This window comes from Schistocerca serialis, chromosome 5 (genome assembly GCF_023864345.2).
Source record: "Schistocerca serialis cubense isolate TAMUIC-IGC-003099 chromosome 5, iqSchSeri2.2, whole genome shotgun sequence".
NCBI classification, from domain to species: domain Eukaryota; kingdom Metazoa; phylum Arthropoda; class Insecta; order Orthoptera; family Acrididae; genus Schistocerca; species Schistocerca serialis.
The window spans coordinates 178,275,682-178,296,895 of record NC_064642.1 but is presented as its reverse complement, the minus strand read 5'-3'; the positions used below and the strand labels follow the sequence as shown (position 1 = coordinate 178,296,895).

Below are 21,214 nucleotides of genomic sequence, written 5' to 3'. Positions count from 1 at the left end.
TATGTAGATGATACTTTGGCCTCATGGCAGTGAGAATTCTAACGACTTTTTAGAAAACATGAATTGAATCCACCGGAATATTGGAATCAGAACGGGGATGTAAAGGGATGATAGTCCTCCCTTCGTCGATGAGTTGGTCTAGTGTAAGGTGGATGCTACGTTGGGACGTGCTGTTTATAGGTAGCCTACTCACACTGATGTGTATCTGCAGGGCTGACAGTTGCTCAATATGAAGTGTTAATTTATAATTTGGATCACAGGGCCCATGTCGTCTCGGACCCTGCGAGTTTGTTGATTGAGTTAGCCCATCCAGATTTCACCTTTCGTCTGAATGGTTATAGTGAAAGACTGGTTAGATGTGCTTTATGCTATCGACCAACTGCGCACCGGGTGAGTGGTGGTAATGCTATGGTAACACCAAAGTCTTAAAGCCTTTTTGTCTTACGTAGGGAGAATTTCGAACGGAATTGGTTGTATTTTGCGGAAATATGATGTGAAGTGTGATTTTCGACCTTCATCTGAGATCTGGGTCCTTTTAGGTCCCGTAAAAAATAATCTTTGTTTGCGTAAGGTGGGTGTCTACAGTGTTTCTTGCATTTGTGACATGTCATATATAGGTCGGACTATCAGTAACATAAGTGGCACACACGCTTACAACAGCGGGGGAGATCTGCCATTGTAGAAAATTGTCTTGACACTGGTCATTCTATGGAATATAACAATACCTATATTCTGGCATGGACTTCCAGCTATTGGGATACTGTGAGCTGTTGAAATTAAATTAGCAAGTAACTTTATAAATAGAGATGGTGGTTTTTGTTTGAGTTCTCCATGGAATCCCGCTCTCTCACTTGTCAAAAGACAGAGGGGCAGTGTTTATGCTACCTCACTCGTTGATTATTAATTTCACTATCGATAACTTCTGGCGTTGGCCGCCTTTGGTTTATGATGGCACTAGTGTTTACAATGTGTGTTCAGGTGTTATTTTCACGTAGTTTATACGAAAACCAGTTTTTAAATACGCTTACGCACTGCTTACTTGCTGCAATTTTGCCTTGAAAATGGCAGGGTGTGCACCTGCAGAAATATTGGCGTCTGTCGACGACTTCACCCGGCTGCATTCCCGTAAGTTATTCGAACACCAGATATTATTCTTACAGCACGTTTGAGAGCAATGCAGGCTTTCTTTCTTAAAGATGAGTTCCCCATAACATTATACCATATGACCTTATTGAATGGAAATATGCAAAATATGTCTACATATTAATTTGTCTCTTGCAATGATTCTAACAGCAAACGTGACTGATTTAAGTTGTTTTAGGAGTTGCGAAAGTGCTTTTGGCAGTTTAAATTCTCTTCCGTGTGGTCACCTAGGAATTTGGAAATTTTCACCCCATTTATTATTTCCCCAGCATGTATTGCACTTGTCATTTGTGTAATACCGCTAGACGTGGAGAACTGAATGTGTTGTGTCTTTTTCAAAATTGGGGATGAGACTATACGCAGAAATCCAGTCAATGATATTTTTAAGAACATTGTTTACTATTTCTTCTGTTTCTTTGTGTATGTTTCGAATGATTAAAATACTAGTGTCATCTGCAAAAAGGACTAATTCTGCTTGTTGTACATTAGACGGAACATTGTTCACACATATAATGAACAAAAGTGGAACTAATACTGAGCCATTGCGAGTCCCATACGTGATTTCTCGCCAGTCAGAATTTAAAACCCGGTTAAATTACAAAGTACAACAGTCTGCATTCTTTTGGTCAGATATGACATTATCCATAGGTTGGCTGTACCATTAATCCCATAAAACTTCAATATATATCTAGGAGAGTTCTGCAATTCACAGGCTAAAATGCTGTAGATAGGTCGCAGAAAATACCAAGTGGGCTATTCAGTGCTTGTAAAATTTGGCGAGTAAACGTGTGAACGGCATTCTCAGTAGAGCAACCCCCGTGAAACCCACACTGTCATTTTTTGGTGGATATTAATTTTCTCAGTGCTGGCACTAACCACGTACATGTGGCACATGCAGTTATGATGTTGCGTGAAGATGTTGTACGTCTCCACGGGGAAGTGTAGTAAACGTCCCTAGGGGGACAGTGAAGATAATCTAAAGCGGTTGCCTATCCTGGGTTATGTGAATCAGATGTATGACTGCAAGCAACAATTTGGGCGGTGCATCGTTGGTCGTTCGCATGCATTCGCAGTGTTTCTACTTGCTGAATACTCTCTCGTCATGTAGCGTCTCCAGTAAGTCGTTGTAATTGATGTTGTCATTAACTTCCATCAGTTGAAGCAAGTCATATTGTTCTTCCGTTGGCAATTCTGTCTCTTCAGCTTCGGACTTTCACATATCTATCAACTTATTCATTAACACTTCTCGACAAATTAAAACTACGTGACGGACTGGGACTCGAACTCGGGACCTTTGCCTTTCACCGTCAGGTTCTCTGGAGCTAGCCAAGCACGACTCACTACTCGTGTAACAGACCCATCTCACAGCTGTAGTTCCGCCAGTACCTCGTCTGCCAGGAAGTTCCATACCAACGCACACTTTGTTGTAGAGTAAACATCTCATTCTGGAAACTCATTTGTTAGTACCTCTTGTCACTGTCTGTCTGGTTTTCTCAACGCTTCTCCATGATTTCCTTCTCGCATTAGTGATAGGTCTCCAGGTAACGACCAAGCTCCAACACCATGATTTCCTTCTCGCATTAGTTATAGGCCTCCAGGTAACGACCAAGCTCCAACACATCGACAGACTCCATTGAGAACGGCAGATGCAACGTTACTAATTTACGATTATAATTGCGCATGTCGTCTAAATTGTAAAAATAGCTGTGCACGACTCGTGGCTCACAAGGGATCATCAGACGTGTTAAACTCGGATTTTGATGAGCCTCAGCTACGTTTTACAGGTGTCTGTCCAGAGTGCCTAGCTAGCGACTTTCCAGACGACCGCCCCTAGTTTACGAGAAAATCCATTTTTAAGTTTTATGGGTACCTTCTACACTCGTAACGTTTGTCATGTTTCGGCTAAATCAGAGTAGTGCAGTGTCTAAGGTTCCCGGCTACAACACTGGCGGTATGGAATCGGATTTTGTTTTTGAAATTTTTTTCCCAATTTTGTCATACAAAATATCGTTAAATATTATACCGAAGAGAAAAAGAAACTGATAGACATCTTTAATATTGAATAGTGCCCCCGCGGGCAAGCAGAAGAGCCGCAACACGACGTGGCATGGACCCGACTGTTGCATGGGGGCTTAATTAAATATAAATATGAAATGCAAATACTTTAAAATTTTTTTTTTTTTAGTAGCTGTAAGTCCGATTACGAAGTCCCGTAAACGGTTGACCCTGACTAGTTTTAGTACGCAATCTGACTGCATAGAATAACAACAAAGAATGAAAGAAAATTTCCGTTAACACAATTAATTAATTAAGTCCCCAGCAACTATAAAATCTACGAAACCAAAACACAAGTGTAATTGTTCTGTGTGTGGAAGTGTGATTCAACGTATACATCTGGCACGGTTCTTCTTCAATAAGACAAGAAATTTTAAATATCATTTATATTGAAGTAATTAAAAAAATAGAAATACTATAATTGCGCAAGAAAACCAGAATTACACTCTAATACAAGAACACAAGCCAGATGCTTTGTTGACTGAACCTGTAATGACACATTATTTAAGACATTGAAATAATAAGAAGAATAGGGAATTTTTTTTTTACCTTCATATATATTGACGAAAAGCACTCGGATCATTACAATATCTCCATTCGAACTACATCTGCTGTCTAGCCCATCAAACAACTGCATAAAACATGGAACAAGCACCCTCCACTACGACTTCTCGACAAGAACTTTTCACTACGACATCTCAGCAAGCTCTCCTCTACGAGTTCTCGACAAGCACTGCCAGTGGAGGCGGCGGAATAATACTCTTTGGCGCAATCTCTGGCGCTGTGCCTCAGTGTAGCCACCTTTCATTTGCCCCTCCTCCACGGGCCAGAATTTGATGGTATTTTTGCCAGCATTGGTGGTGAAAATACCACCAAATTCGTCCACAAAAATACAGACAAAAATAAAAGATAATATTAATACGTAAATATCACATAATTAGATAAAATTTTGGCTTTGCACTGACCTTTCAATAATCTAATATATGAAATACAGTAAGCAATGCAACTTCTTTCATACATGTGACTTTACATAATAGTTCACATAATACACAAAAAATCAGTTTATACAAATGTTCACATAAAATGCTTTTTAATGATTAGTTCCAGCAGTAGCACCCAGCAATGGTCAACAGGTGCAGACACCAACAAGTGACATCATTCAGCAGAAGCTGTTCCATTAGTGGCACTCAGCAATGTTGAGCAAGTACAGACACCAACAGGTGACATATTTTCAATAGAAGCAGTCGATCAGTGGCACCCAGCATTGTTGAACAGGTGCAGACACAAACAAGTGACATTATTTCAATAGAAGCAGTTCCATCAGTTGCACCCAGCAATGTTGAACAGGTGCAGACACCAACAAATGACATTATTTCAGTAAAAGCAGTCCATCACTGGCACCCAGCAATGTTGAACAGGTGCAGACACCACAAGTGACTTCATTTCAGTAGAAGCAGTTCCATCTGTGGCACCCAGTAATGTTGAACAGGTGCAGACAGCAGTCCATAATATTCACTATCTCTAATCACACTGTTCATCAGAGTTTATAAGCAGAAATTAAACATGTCCTAGTGGCACCAATCATGTAGAAAAAGTGCAAGTAACAGTCCATAATATTCACTATCACTAATCACACAGTTCATCAGCAGAAATTAAACATTTCTAAGTGGCACCCATTATGTTGAAAAAGTGCAGGTAACAGTCCATAATATTCACCATCACTAATCAGACAGTTCAGGCATGAATAATAGTTTGAATGCACACACAACTGCATTTACAAAATTATTATCAATGCTCTTACACTAAACATGCAAATTATAACAAACACACAAATGATATCAGATAATTGTCATATTAACTATTTCAATACACAAATAACAGTAAACCTATAATATTTTTGGGTGTCAGTGCAAGCCACAACAAACAAATAAAATAATATTTACGAGATAGGTTGGTACCAATTATTTGGGATAGGAAAGGAAACACTCACTGACCTTTCATCCACATTAAGTACTACTGTGTAATTGAGTAGTGTTAACTGTGTAAATGCAATTCTGTCAAAGGTTTGATGTTCGACATGTGTATCTAGTAGTAGTGGCAGCAATGTATAACTGTCAATAATAGTTAGTCAACGTCATAGTCATCATGTCAAGACCAATGTTTGCCAAGCCAGGTCAAAATGTACGGTTGCTGAACAACTGTCAGTGAGCCAAGATATGCAATTACTTCCTCTCTCCAAAAATAAAAGTATGTACTGCTTATTGATTTAACAAAGTATGTGTATAGACAATCTTCCTTCTACTTGAGTGTTCTAGTCTGCCATCTTCATCCTCCTTGTTCAATATAAAACAACAAAAAAAAATATGCTCCTCACTTAGTTTACCTCTTATCCATCAAAACTCCATAATCATCAGCATCACATAATCTTAATACTTATATAATACCTCTTACTTCGTTACATAAAGACCTCATCATCAATATCATTTACCTTACCTCTTGTCCACCAAAACTCCAATAATCATCAACTTCACACAATCTCAATACCTCAATAATACCTCTTCAATACGTCGACACATATAAACCTTACCATCAATATCATTTACCTTACCTCTTGTCCACCAAAACTCCAATAATCATCAACTTCACACAATCTCAATACCTCAATAATACCTCTTCAATACGTCGATACATATAAACCTTAGCACCAATATAATTTACCTTCCATAACAACTCTTTCCTCTAGTCAGTCTCCTCGAACAAGTACAGATAAAATTCTAGTGCAAACTTCAGTTCATCATCCCATACAATCTGAAGACGCAATGTCACACACAACCTCTGTGTAGTCCACCTGACCCATATCTTCTACTCATTATGAATGATAAAATACATTTTGGTTACCTTGTCCATCATTGAATAAAAGAAATGCATACATGACCTCTAACAGACTTTAGTTCGAATAACTCTCAGTAATTAAGTACGATTACGGAATGTGAATGATCATAATTTTTCACAGTGTGTACACCACTTCAAGAATCATGGCAGAAGCAAACATGTGGAGTATTTTTTGTGTCAAGTGTCACTTGCTATTTCAATTGCTCACGAAAAATGCAGTGTAATAATTGTTAATGGTCTAAACCTAGTAATGGTATGTCATGTCGTTAGCTTCCTTCCTATTAGCATAAATTTATACGGCTTCCATAAAAGCTCCAGCTCATATGACTTCTATGAAGTTTCTTGTACTAATGTCGTTTGTGTCGAATTATAGCAGTTCATTTTCCTATCTTAAAAATATAAGGCACTGAGCGTAAGCAAAACATGCAATAGCGAGTAAATATACCAGTGGAGAACAGAATGTCAACAAGTGGATGCAGCACAATTCTTACAACGAGGCTCTGCCAAGCGAACAATCTATAATTAATACAATAGTGTGACCTACACTCTATGTTCGTACACAGTACATCAGCATTTCTACATACCAAATTAAAGAGTAGTTATGACAACAAAACAGAAATGTGTAAATATGCAATCCATACGCAAAGCAGCAAATATGTTATCTAACATAATAAACAGGTCATTAGCATCATATCAGCATAAGCAAATAAATGTTCATATGTAATCTTAATAAGTAAACATGAAGGCGCAAGCAGATAAACCACAAAGTATAACTTACATACATAACCACATCAGCACAATTAATCAGGTGACAATTATAATTTAAATAAATAAGCACAGCAGACATATAAAAAAATAATGTGACATCAGTGAAAAAGCATAGCAGCCAAGCGATGCATAATATACATAAGTAACAACCCTGTTCATTAATCAATCATTGTCAAAATCAGCAAATGTACACAAGCACGTCGCTTCACAAGTAAATTCATAGAACATAAAATTTAGCACAAAGTATGAATCACGTAATCGCGAGCAGCAAATTACGTCTAAAGTACATACCTAAGTGGAAAAATGTTACCTGAAAAATAAACTCAATTAACAGTTACCCTTTTAGTTTATTAGTTTCTTCTTGGAAATTACATTCTTCCTGAAATTTTCTCGATAGCAAGTCCTCTTAACGTCGGACACACACAGAATTTACCTGAAGTTCTTAAATATTTTATACAACCGTATCCTGAAAAATACTGAACGTTAATAACATAATTCATCAAGTCACTATAGCTTTATACTGAATTTAGACGGAGATATTTGACTATGTATTTGTTTACGGCTGTCAGTGCATTCGCACTGAGCGCTCGATCAGCTGTACGCGCGTGACGTAGGAAGTGATTGTTTGCGGTCAACGACTGCCTTGTGCGGCGCGCAGACTTGACTGTTGCTTTGAGTATGTGCCGCCGCCAAAACACAGCGCGGTATCCTTGTATTCTCTGCATGTTTACATGTAGCTGTTAGTTTCTCAAAAGTATGTCATTCCAGAAAAATTTTAACGTTAGATATATGGTGTATTCCCTTAGAGCGCCGAGATTTAAGAGTTTCTACTTCGACAGTGTTATCATGAATAATTTTGCGAACTCTATATGGACCGTTATAAAGCAGAAAAAATTTGCGACACAAGTCTTTTCCTTTGTGAGACAAACGATTAGATTTAATTAACACCTTTTGGCCAACTGAAAAAGTTTTTAAAAAACCAGGACGCTTAGCTGATTTCTCTCTTCTAGCAGCCGCAGACACAATATTTTGTAGAGCCAGGTTGACAACTTCAGAATGCCGCAGTTTCCATGTAGGCGGAAAAGGAACGATTTCAGAAATGCGATTTGTCGGTGCTTTGTTTTTTAATATCAGTATAGGCGGTAAAGAAGTTGAATCATTAGGAAGTTTCATTCAGAATGTTTTGAAAAATGTGAAGATACTGATCCCACGTTCTGTGATTCTGATGACAATAAAGTCGACACAATTTATTGATTTCCTTCATCCATCTCTCTGAAGCGTTAGATTGAGGGTGAAAAAGCGAAATGAAGATTGGTTTAATCTTACGACGCCGTAGAGTACGAAGCCAAATTTTAGAGCGAAACTGTGATCCATTATCTGATATAACCTTATCAACATGACCCACTTCTTTAAGAAAATGTTTGATGAAAGCATTAGAAACTGAACGAGCTGTTGCTTTGCGTAAAGGTGTAAAACACACATATTTTGATGTCAGTTCCACTGCTACGAAAATGTACGCAAAACCATTAGTAGAACGAACCCCTGGACCGAACAAATCGACTGCAGCCATCTCCTTTAATTTCGTTGGAATGATAGGGAACAACGGTGCTCTATGAGAAATAGTTGGCGGCTTAGCCTTTTGACATAATTTGCATTTGGCAAGAACAGATCGGCAATAGTTTTCTGCATTACAACGCCGTCTTCTTCTATCTCTTGAAATAAATGTGCACCTAGGCCTTTGTATGATGAGTCCGTCGCCAAACAAAAATCTTTAGATAAATCTGGATGTGAAAGAAGTGGAGCAGCAACTAAAGCATCATGAAGTTGTTCAAATTCTGATTGAGCTTCCTCATCCCAACACCAATTAGAATTCTTTCCAGATAGTTCACATAAACGAGGTGTGGCCTAATCGTCCAATCTAACATGGCGTCTAAGAAAATTACAGACACCAAGGAAACTACAAGCATCACGTTTTGTCGTAGGAACAGCATAATTACGAATAGCGTCTAGTTTCTCTGGATCGCGAATAATACCTTCTGTAGAAATAATATGACCAAGAAATTTCACCTGAGAACGACCAAATTCAGATTTTTCCAAATTCACTGTACTGCCAACTCTTAGAAAAATACGTAATAATGAATCCAAAATTTTGTTGTGCTCACTCCAAGAATGTTTAGCAATCAGAATATCATCAACATATGAAGTAATATTGTCACGAAGATAAACAGGTAAAATTTCGTTTAAACTACGAAGAAGATACAGTAAGTCCAAATGGTAATTTCCGAAATCACTTTTGGGTAAAATAGTCATATCCGGTTATTCTTTAACGATTCTCTAGATAGATTGATATTAGAAGAGTTGTTTTTGACAGATGCAAAGAATAGTAAAAGAGTAGGCAGCGGTGCAGAAAACTAAAAGGGAAATAGCACCACTACAGCTCGGGGCCCTGTGCACGCTACGGCACATATTCACTTAGCGTAGTGAATCCCCTGAGGACTTTAATAGCTGCACATAATTTCCAGTTTGTGACTTAATGGCCAATCTGGTGGAAGTGCGTACGTAAATTGATCTAACCATGAACATGGATGTACGTCATTCTTAGAATTACAAAAGATCTTAAATTTCCAAACAGTCAAAAAGTGTTTATAGTCAAAGTTTTCGCCTCTTGGCGACGAAGACCTACCGCGTCTGTCCCAGTCCGAATGTCGATTATTGTCAAGTTCGCGCGCCTGGCGCTCTCTTGTTGCATCCCGTAAATGAAATAAATTATTTTCTTCAAAGCCCTCTGCTATCTGTGATTCAAAATTTCTTCTGCTGTCTTTTCCTACGATTTCGCCTTCAATTTGACTTGCTTTCGTAATGCCTCAAATTCCCTTTGACGCGTTCATTAAATTTTCCCTGAATTTCAACATGCTTATTTATGTTCTGGTACTCTTCGGTTTCTGCAAATGGCAATGGTGCTGTATCATCTGAATCTCTGTCCCCATTTAAACTAAGACTTGTCAATTTGTCTGAAATCTCCTCAACTCTTTCCGATAAATCACCTATTTGTTCTTTCTGTTTATTTACGTCTTCCGTAAGTGTCGCGACTCGGGTTTCAGTATTAACACATTTGGTAGTTAACTGTTCATATTGTTGTGTTAGATTATTTATTCTGTCATTTGGTATGGGTTCCTGGATTCTCTCAAATATTTCCTCCTTATCGTGTGCACGTTGTAAATTTAACTCTGAAAATTTTTGTACTATCATGCGATCTCTTTCCTCCTGTTCTCTATCCTGTTCCTTTTGTCTGATTTCTACTGCCATTAATCTATTATTGTGAGAATTCAAAATCGGTTGTACTTCTTCTCTAATTTCTTTCTTTAATTCATCTTTCATGTTTTTGAAACATGTCCCTATTCGTGAATCTAACCGTGTTTCCATTTAGATTAAAGTTCAGTCTTGATCACGTTATGTCTGTTTTAATGAGTAACCGGTTTCGGTTTTTTCTATAAAACCATCATCAGACCCATTGGCTCCCTTGGGTTGGTAGGTGGAGCTCTCCTTGCTGCTGTGCAGTCAGATCAGTTGACTGCACAGCAGCAAGGAGAGCTCCACCTACCAACCCAAGGGAGCCAATGGGTCTGATGATGGTTTTATAGAAAAAACCGAAACCGGTTACTCATTAAAACAGACATAACGTGATCAAGACTGAACTTTAATCTAAATATAACAATTGATCACTGTATTCCAAAAATGTTTACCAAAATTGTGCGTGTTTCCATTGTTTCCATCTCTGTTTTAATTGTTCCTATTTGTGAGTCTAACCGTGTTTCCATTGTTCCCATCTCAGTTCTAATTGTTCCTATATCAGTTTTAATTTCAGATCGCAAAGTTCCCATCTGTGTTTTTAATTCAGATCTAAACTATGTTTCCATTCGTGCTCCCAAATTTAATATAGCACCCATCAACTGCTCCATATTAGCCGGTTCGAAATTCTTTTCGCCCCTAACATTTCCCGCAAAACTAACTTCCTTCTGCATAGCCATAAAGCTATCTGTGTTCGATACTATTCCAGAATCTTCTATCGTTAATCTCGTATTCTGTGAATTCTCTGATTGAGAAAAGTTTTGAAATGGTTCCGGACTATTTTCCCGACTTATTAAATTGTTTCCCACTTCATTATTCATCATACTGTTCTCCTGTGTTGGCGAGTTCGCCATGTTAACAATTTCGTCATTCTCACTATTCATCATTTTTGCCTTTTTCATCGATCGCGTAATCATTTACAAAACATACAAAATTCGTCACTATATGAAAGTTACACACAATGACTCTTTATCTCCAACAATACCATTCACACGAAATGCTTCCGTCAAACACGATTAACGAACAAATGAAATTTTCATAATTGCACAAAATTGTCAAACGCGTATACAAGACAACATAATTAAATTCTGAAATACCATTAGAAGAATGACAATTACCAAATCTACACATGCAAAAGAGACTACAATTACTAAACTACAAATTACTACAACAATACTACTGTCTACAATTTTTACAATCAGAAGATTTCCAAGGGACGATCCGAAGCAGCGGTCGCCACGTGCATGGGGGCTTAATTAAATATAAATATGAAATGCAAATACTTTTAAAATTTTTTTTTTAGTAGCTGTATGTCCGATTACGAAGTCTCGTAAATGGTTGGCCCTGACTAGTTTTAGTACGCAATCTGACTGCATAGAATAACAACAAAGAATGAAAGAAAATTTCCATTAACACAATTAATTAATTAAGTCCACAGCAACTATAAAACCTACGAAACCAAAACACAAGTGTAATTGTTCTGTGTGTGGAAGTGTGATTCAACGTATACATCTGGCGTGGTTCTTCTTCAATAAGACAAGAAATTTTAAATATCATTTATACTGAAGTAATTAAAAAAATAGAAATACTATAATTGCGCAAGAAAACCAGAATTACACTCTAATACAAGAACACAAGCCAGATGCTTTGTTGACTGAACCTGTAATGACACATTATTTAAGACATTGAAATAATAAGAAGAATAGGGACTTTTTTTTTTTTTTACCTTCATATATATTGACGAAAAGCACTCGGATCATTACAATATCTCCATTCGAACTACATCTGCTATCTAGCCCATCAAACAACTGCATAAAACATGGAACAAGCACTCTCAACTACGACTTCTCGACAAGAACTTTTCACTACGACATCTCAGCAAGCACTCCTCTACGAGTTCTCGGCAAGCACTGCCAGTGGAGGCGGCGGAATAATACTCTTTGGCGCAATCTCTGGCGCTGTGGCTCAGTGTAGCCACCTTTCACTGTCTGAAGTAGTGGTGGAGGGAACTGACAGCATTAATCTTGCAGGGCTGTCCTTAAACCCGTAAGAGTACAACGGGTTGGGGCTCTCTTATTAATAGCACATTGCAAGGCATCCCAGATATGCTCAATAATGTTCATTTCCGGGGAGTCTGATCGCCAACGGAAGTGTTTAAACTCAGAAAATGTTTCTGGAGACACTCTGTAGCAATTCTGGACGTGTGGGGTGTTCCATTGTCCTGCTGGAATAGTTCCGTCGGAATGCCCTATGCACATGAATGGATGCAGATGATCAGACAGGATGCTTACGTACCTGTCACGTGTCAGAGTGGTATCTAGATGTATCATTGGTTCTATATCACGCCAAATACACACGCGCCCGCACAATTCTAGAGCCTCCAACAGCTTTAACAGGCCTCTGCTGACATGCAGTCTCCATGGATACATGAGGTTGTCTCCATACCAGCACACGTCCATCCACTCGATACAATCTGAAACGAGACTCGTCCGACCAGGCAACATTTTTTCAGTCATCAACACTCCAATGTCGGTGCTGATGGCCCCAGGCGTTGTGTCGTGTACTCATCAATGGTACACGAGTGTGCCTTCGGCCCATATCGATGATGTTTCATTCAATGGCTCTCACGCTGACACTTGTTGGTGACCCTGCACTGATATCTGCAGCTGTTTACGAAAGGGTTGCCTTCTGACACGCTGAATGATTCTCTTCAGTCGTCGTTGGTCCCGTTCTCGCAGGATCTTTTTCCGGCCGCAGCGATATCGCAGATTTGATGTTTCACCGGATTCCTGTTATTCACGGTACACTCGTGAGATGGTCGTACGGGAAAATCTCCAATTCATCGCTACCTCGGAGGTACTGTGTCTCATCGCTCGCGTGACAACTATAACACAACATTCAAACTCACATAAATCTTGATAACCTACCATTTTAGCAGTAATAAAGGATCTAACAACTGTGCCGGCACTTGTTCTTTTATATAGGCGTTGGCGACCGTAGCGCCGTATTCTGCCTGTATACATATCTCTGTATTTGAATACGCATGCTTCTTCCAGTTTCTTTGGCTCTTCAGTATGTATGTTATTCAAAATTATTCAGAAACATTTATTTTCGCAATAGTAATTTCATTAATAAATCATTATAACAGGAAATTTTCTTCATATGCTTAATCCGTTCGTTACGGAATAGACTGCAGAATCGTCTTACTCGCCGTCGTTTGCATCGCTTGCTGTGCTACAACAGAATTCCGGTGGTGTTTGTTGTAGAAGCAACCGAAACTAAAATTCGAGTAGTACCACGCACATTTAATCAAGACTGCTGCCTTGGATGCATACTGATTTTTCGGAAGCGTTCAGAAAACAAAGTTCTTATGTATTCAAATAGATTGTTGTTTCTTCGATCGACGTGGATGCGAACCATGCGTACTTGATCATTAATGTGAAACCAGGTGTCCTAAATTGATGAACATTTAAAGAATGTTTTGTTACAGAACCTTCTGTCGAAGCGGGTCTTACGTAAGTCTTCAGCATTTTGCGATTTTTCGTCAAAATTTTAACCTATTTCTATAAAAGTAAGCATCACAGTAGTGGCAAATCCCTACCGTCAGCGTGGTAGCCGTGAAATTTGGCCATTGGGCTGCGCTCTCTTGATCGAAACGAGACTAAGTTACAGGCACAGGAAACACGCGTAGCACTTCAACACTGATTTTCTAATAACTAGGGACAGTTGCATGAAAAACCGCTAGTCAAAAGAGGGTCCTCTACAGCATACGTAAGATTTATCAAAATACATTATAAACGGGTCCGGTGGTACCCTTGTGAGCGTGTTGTATGTATTTAGTAGTTGCGTCGTTGAACTCCACCTCCAATGCTTTCTTACTTTTAAAATCAGCCGTAGCATCATCACCATCGTCTTCGCTTTGTTCACCCTTCTCGTCTTGCACTGACCAAACGGGTAGCGCGACTGAGCGCTGATCGTGAGTGCTATTCATTATCTCGCGTCTCAGAAACGTTTACTCAGCATGAATAGTGCTTCAATTCTCTAATATTTCCATTGTGTGAAACTGGGGATAGAGAGCCCTGAAACTTGTTGCAGTAGGTAATGACACCTTGCAGAACGTAAGCGAAGTATAGGCCATGTATCCGTGGATTTAAATAGGTTCTATATGCAGATAAAAGTCACCAGTTCCGTGTGTCGTTTTCCAGAGCTTTAGGAAGTGACTACCAACATCAGCGGTGCTTAGAATTAGCTAGGGAGAGCTAATTGTAGGAGTATTTGTGAAACAGTTATCCTATTTGATGCCGTACAAATGGCGTTGCATGCAGTCATAATAAAGGAAGCAGACTCTGCTGTAGGTGGGCACTTGTGTACAGTTCTGTTGTGTTTATTTAGCACGGCCACTCCGTAGCAGAGTCATTCTGTTAAATAGGTAGTATAGTGGTTGCTGTGACTACATCACACATACGCCTTTTTTGTACTGAATAATAGTAATCGTTATGAAAACTTTATGTTATGTGTAAATTTATAATTGCCTCAAACATAAAAATGCTGTGAACTTGCAGCCTTGAGCAACATAACGACAACAAAGCAGGAGTTTAGATTTCAAAAACAGGTTATGGGGATTCGCTTTTCATATACGAAAAATGAAATATAGATGAATCCCAACACCATTGGCCGTCAGTCGGCTGTACGAGGTCCACGGAGTCTAGCCATTTCTCTAATGCGGCACTCTGGATCTATCAGGTATTTGAATTCACTGTAGATAAATGGCTCTGAGCACTATGGGACTTAAAATCTATGGTCATCAGTCCCCTAGAACTTAGAACTACTTAAACCTAACTAACCTAAGGACAGCACACAACACCCGGTCATCAGGAGGCAGAGAAAATCCCTGACCCCGCCGGGAATCGGACCCGGGAACCCGGGCGTGGGAAGCGAGAACGCTACCGCACGACCACGAGATGCGGGCTGTAGATAAATAAGAGTGGCAGGAACATGTACAGTGCGAGCACTTTACCGTGGCCGTCGGCCAAGGGTTGAAGAGTGATGTAGGGAATGAAGCCTCGCCTCCATCTCGGAGAGCTGGCAGTCTACAACTATTTTTTGTGCTTTAGCAGAAGCAAAACTGGTTCATTCGTATCGTCGCTTCTCTATAGCGCTGTGAGAGTCACTGTCAAGTCTCATGATGCATCATTTAAAATTAAGAAAAGAAAACAATTAGCAATGCATAAACGAAAGTAAGTGCTGGTACACAGAGAGTCGGGCAACGGCTACCATATGATAACTAGCTTAGGTTGGCAAGGTTGTAAAGAAGGTAGTTCAACCCTGATCTCTAGCGGTATCTTACGCAACCACAGGTCAAAACACGACCCAACTGAAAATTCCGCGTTGATATGTCCGCCTAAAAACCACAGTGACTTTATTTACGTGTCCAACAACCATTCGTATTTCTCTTGCAGCACTGGGGGCAGCCTATGGCACCGCAAAGTCTGGCACGGGCATAGCTTCAATGGCAGTGATGCGACCCGAGCTGATCATGAAATCCATCATCCCCGTCGTCATGGCGGGTATCATCGCCATCTACGGGCTAGTCATAGCCATCCTGATCGCCGGACAGATCAAAGGTCCCAAAGAATACTCTCTCTACATGTAAGTCACAAATATGATTCATGGTGGTACATTACGTATATTTGCACTCATTGACCAACAGTTACAACTGAAAATGGAGTGTTCCAAGAAGGTACCTCTTTCAGAAGAACGTAAAGTTAAGCAGACGTTAAATTCTCAATTTGCTTGAGGGTAAAGGTCTCAGAAAGCTCCAGAGTTGACGCCCAAAATGCTTCCATTTCTATCTTTCTTTCTGTCTCTGTCTTTGATTTATTATTAAATATTATGTTGTTCTTGTTGTTTACTTCAGTCCTGAGACTGGTTTGATGCAGCTCTCCATGCTACTCTATCCTGTGCAAGCTTCTTCATCTCCCAGGACTTACTGCAACCTACATCCTTCTGAATCTGCTTAGTGTATTTATCTCTTGGTCTCCCTCTACGATTTTTGCCCTCCACGCTGCCCTCCAATGCTAAATTTGTGATCCGTTGATGCCTCAGAACATGTGCTACAAACCGATCCCTTCTTCTAGTCAAGTTGTGCCACAAACTTCTCTTCTTCCCAATCCTATTCAACAACTCCACATTAGTTTTGTGATCTACCATCTAATCTTCAGCATTCTTCTGTAGCACCACATTTCGGAAGCTTCTATTCTCTTCTTGTCCAAACTATTTATCGTACGTGTTTCACTTCCATACATGGCTACACTCCATACAAATACTTTCAGAAACGACTTCCTGACACTTAAATCTATACTCGATGTTAACAAATTTCTCTTCCTCAGATACGCTTTCCTTGCCATTGCCAGTCTACATTTTATATCCTCTCTACTTCGACCATCATCAGTTATTTTGCTCCCCCAATTGCAAAACTCCTTTACTACTTTAAGTGTCTCATTTCCTAATCTCATTCCCTCTGCATCACCCGAATTAATTCGACTACATTCCATTATCCTCGTTTTGCTTTTGTTGATGTTCATCTTATACCATCCTTTCAAGACACTGTCCATTTCGTTCAAGTGCTCTTCCAAGTCCTTTGCTGTCTCTGAAAGAATCGCAATGACATCGGCGAACTTCAAAGTTTCTATTTCTTCTCCATGGACTTTAATACCTACTCCGAATTTTTCTTTTGTTTCCTTTACTGCTTGCTCAGTATACAGACTTAATAACATCGTTCCCAGCTCGTGGTCGTGCGGTAGCGTTCTCGCTTCCTACGCCCGGGTTCCCGGGTTCAGTCCCCAGCGGGGTCAGGGATTTTCTCTACCTCGTGATGACTGGGTGTTGTGAGTTGTCCTTAGGTTAGTTAGTAGGTCTAAGTTCTAGGGGACTGATGACAATAGTTGTTAGGTCCCATAGTGCTCATAACCATTTTTCTTTTAATAACATCAGGGACAGGCTACAACCTTGTCTCAATCCCTTCCCAACCACTGCTTCCCTTTCATGTCCCTCGACTCTTATAACTGCCATCTGGTTTCTGTACAAATTGTAAATAGCGTTTCGCTCCCTTTATTTTACCCCTGCCACCTTTAGAATTTGAAAGAGAGTATTCCAGTCAACATTGTCAAAAGCTTTCTCTAAGTCTACAAATGCTAGAAATGTAGGTTTGCCTTTCCTTAATCTATTTTCTAAGATAAGTCGTAGGGTCAGTATTGCTTCACGTGTTCCATTTCTGCGGAATCCAAACTGATCTTCGCCGAGGTCGGCTACTACCAGTTTTTCCATTCGTCTTTAAAGAATTCGCGTTAATATTTTGCAATTGTGACTTGCTAAACCCATAGTTCGGTAATTTTCGCATCTGTCAACACCTGCTTTCTTTTGGATTGGCATTTCGCCTGTCTGATACATCTTGCTCACCAGATGGTAGAGTTTTGTCAGGACTAGCTCTCCCAAGGCTGTCAGTAGTTCTAAAGGAATGTTGTCTACTCCTGGGGCATTGTTTCGACTCAGGTCTTTCAGTGCTCTGTCAAACTCTTCACGCAGTATCGTATCTCCCATTTCATCTTCATCTACATCCTCTTCCATTTCCATCCTCAAGTACATCGCCCTTCTATAGACCTTCTATATACTTCTTTCACCTTTCTGCTTCCCCTTCTTTGCTTAGAACTTTGTCTCCATCTGAGCTCTTGATATTCATACAAGTGGTTCTCTTTTCTCCAAAGGTCTCTTTAATTTTCCTGTAGGCAGTATCTATCTTACTCCTAGTACATCCTCACATTTGTCCTCTAGCCATCCCGGCTTAGCCATTTTGCACTTCCTGTCGATCTCATTTTTGAGACGTTTGTATTCCTTTTTCCCTGCTTCATTTACTGCGTTTTTATATTTTCTCCTTTCCTCAATTAAATTCAATATTTCTTCTGGTACCCAACGATTTCTTCTAGCCCTCGTCTTTTTACCTACTTGATCCTCTGCTGCCTTCACTACTTCATCCCTCAGAGCCACCCAATCATCTTCTACTGTATTTCTTTCCCCCATTCCTGTCAATTGTTCCCTTATGCTCTCCCTGAAATTCTGTACAATCTCTGGTTCTTTCAGTTTATCCAGGTCCCATCTCCATAAATTCTCACCATTTTACAGTTTCTTCAGTTTTAATCACCGTTGATAACCAATATATTGTGGTCAGAGTCCACACCTGCCCTTGGAAATCACTTACAATTTAAAACCTGGTTCCTAAATCTCTGTCTTACCATTATATAATCTATCTGACACCCTCTAGTATCTCCAGGCTTCTTCCATGTATATAACCTTCTTTTATGATTCTTGAACCAAGTGTTAGCTATGATTAAGTTATGCTCTGTGCAAAATTCTGCCAGACGGCTTTTTTATTTCTCTCCCCCAATCCATATTCACCCATTATGTTTCCTTCTCTCCCTTGTCCTACTGTCGAATTCCAGTCACCCGTGACTATTAAATTTTCATCTCCCTTAACTACCTGAATAATTTATTTTATCCCATCATACATTTCATCAATTTCTTCATCATCTGCAGAGCTAGTTGGCATATAAACTTGTACTACTGTAGTAGGCATGGGCTTCGTGTCTATCTTGGCCACAATAATGCGTTCACTATGCTGTTGGTAGTAGCTTACCTGCACTCCTATTTTTTTATTAATTATTAAACTTACTCCTGCGTTTCCCCTATTTGATTTTGTATTTATAACCCTGTATTCACCTGACCAAAAGTCTTGTTCCTCCTGCCACCGATCTTCACTAATTCCCACTATATCTAACTTCAACATATCCATTTCCCTTTTTAAATTTTCTATCCTACCTGCCCGATTAAGGGATCTGACATTCCACGCTCCGATCCCTAGAACGCCAGTTTTCTCTTTCTCCTGATAACGACGATCTCTTGAGTAGTCCCCGCCCGGAGATCCGAATGGGGGACTATTCTATCTCAGGAATATTTTACCCATGAGGACGCCATCATCATTTAACCATACAGTAAAGCTGCATGCTCTCAGGAAGAATTACGACTGTAGCTTCCACTTGCTTTCTGCCGTTCGCAGTACCAGCACAACAAGGCCGTTTTGGTTAGTGTTGCAAGGCCAGATCAGTCATTCATCCAGACTGTTGCTCCTGCAACTGGTGAAAAGGCTCTGCCCCTCTTCAGGTACCACACGTTTGTCTGGCCTCTCGACAGATACCTCTCCGTTGTGGTTGCACCTACGGTACGGCCATCTGTATCGCTGAGGCACGCAAGCCTCTCCACCAACGGCAAGGTCCATGGTTCATGGGGGTAGAAATAAATATTATATGTATTACTATACATTCTCTCTCACTCCCTCTCTCTCTCTCTCTCTGTCTCTCTCTCTCTCTCTCTCTCTCTCTCTCTCTCTCTCTCTCTCTCTGTGTGTGTGTGTGTGTGTGTGTGTGTGTGTGTGTGTGTGTGTGTGTGTGTGTGAGTGTGTGTGTGTGTTTGTGTCAGCTCGAGCCCTTCCATGTGACGCATACTCTAGCGGTGTGGAGGCCGTAATCCTTTGAATGGAGCTGCCGTACGTGCCGTGGTCTGGTTCGAATCGCTGACTGATGGACGTGGATGGTGGTGGGTGTTTCAGGGGCTTCAAGCACATGGGCGCCGGCCTCACGGTCGGCTTCAGCGGGCTGGCCGCTGGCTTCACCGTGGGCATCGTGGGCGACGCGGGCGTGCGCGGCACAGCGCAGCAGCCGCGTCTTTTCATCGGCATGGTTCTCATTCTCATCTTCGCAGAGGTGCTGGGCCTCTATGGGCTAATCGTCGCCATCTTCATGTACGCCAGCTAGCGCACCCACCGTGGCAGCCGCTCGCCCTGTCGACTGTGCAAGAAGTCCTCACAGGGCCTGTTCCCCTTTCCAGATGATAGGTAAAGACCTCGCGGCCTCTTTTGTTGCTCTCTAGAACTGCAGTTCAGTAAAACACAGGACACTCAGGAAAAGGCTAGGATATGTGTGTCAGAAGTTTTGCCTCATTGAAAAACAGGAAGAAGAGATTAATCAGGACCGGATACAAGAGAAGGAATATGCTGATTCGGCATCTCGTGAATATCATTGGCAAAGGAGGGGAATCTCCTCAGCACATCACAGTTTTCAAGTTCTTTCTTTGTTTGTCTTTATTGGTATCCAAGATGAGGTGGTTTCAAGGTTGAAAAAGAAGCAGGCTTAGCACGTGTATCCAAATAATGTAAGATTTCGTTGTTTGTCTATAAACTATCCAACTACTTAAAAATGAAATCATCAACCCTGAATGTTCATACGTGAATTGCTGTATAACATTCCCAGTTTATGATTTCGGGTCTCACAAACGGGAAAGAATACTCACCTACGTCGACGAGATATATTGTAAACGGTGCTTTTCATACCCATAACTTTTGAATAAAAGTAATAAAATTTAATTTTTTGCTCCTTTCTCTCTTTCTTTGAGAAAAACCCAATATCCTTATAAGCCAATGGTTTCAAAATGAACAACTATACACGAATTAAGACACCAGAACACGTATTTTGTGTTCTGCATGTCTCAAAAGACGCTACAGTAAAATATCATACACTATTGAGCAAAAATAAAAACAGTTTGAAAAATAATCAGACGTCTTCAACATATTTAAAACCGCAATTCAACTATAGACTGTTTCCTTCACAATGTTACTTCTCAAGCATCCTCCACATGAAATTCCTCAAGATGAACACTCTGTGAGGATCGTATTGATGGGGGTTTCTGAATGCTTAAGCGCAGCTCATTCTATGGCGTCATACTTAGGAAATCGGACTATTCAAGATTAAAAATGGAATTGTTACATTTTATAGCGCCAGACGACCATTGGAGATATGTGGGAGGTTAGGGGGTGTTTGGAGTGAAAGCAGAAACTTGGTGACTGTATGTTGTTAGTGGACCGTTTAAGTGCTTATATTGTGGGAACGTCTCATGTGTGGCC

The 21,214-nt window shown here is 40.2% G+C and overlaps 1 protein-coding gene across 1 annotated transcript in view; it reads left to right on the top strand.

Moving 5' to 3' along the window:
- The window catches only part of LOC126481419 (V-type proton ATPase 16 kDa proteolipid subunit c-like), a 32,909-nt gene extending 12,234 nt beyond the window's left edge, over positions 1-20,675 (top strand). Inside the window, exons 2-3 of the mRNA XM_050105160.1 lie at positions 15,666-15,855; positions 19,865-20,675. Of these exons, the coding sequence (XP_049961117.1) occupies positions 15,666-15,855; positions 19,865-20,069 (395 nt within the window). The 3' untranslated portion in view covers positions 20,070-20,675. The remainder of the gene's footprint in view (positions 1-15,665; positions 15,856-19,864) is intronic.
- Positions 20,676-21,214: the final 539 nt, after the last annotated feature.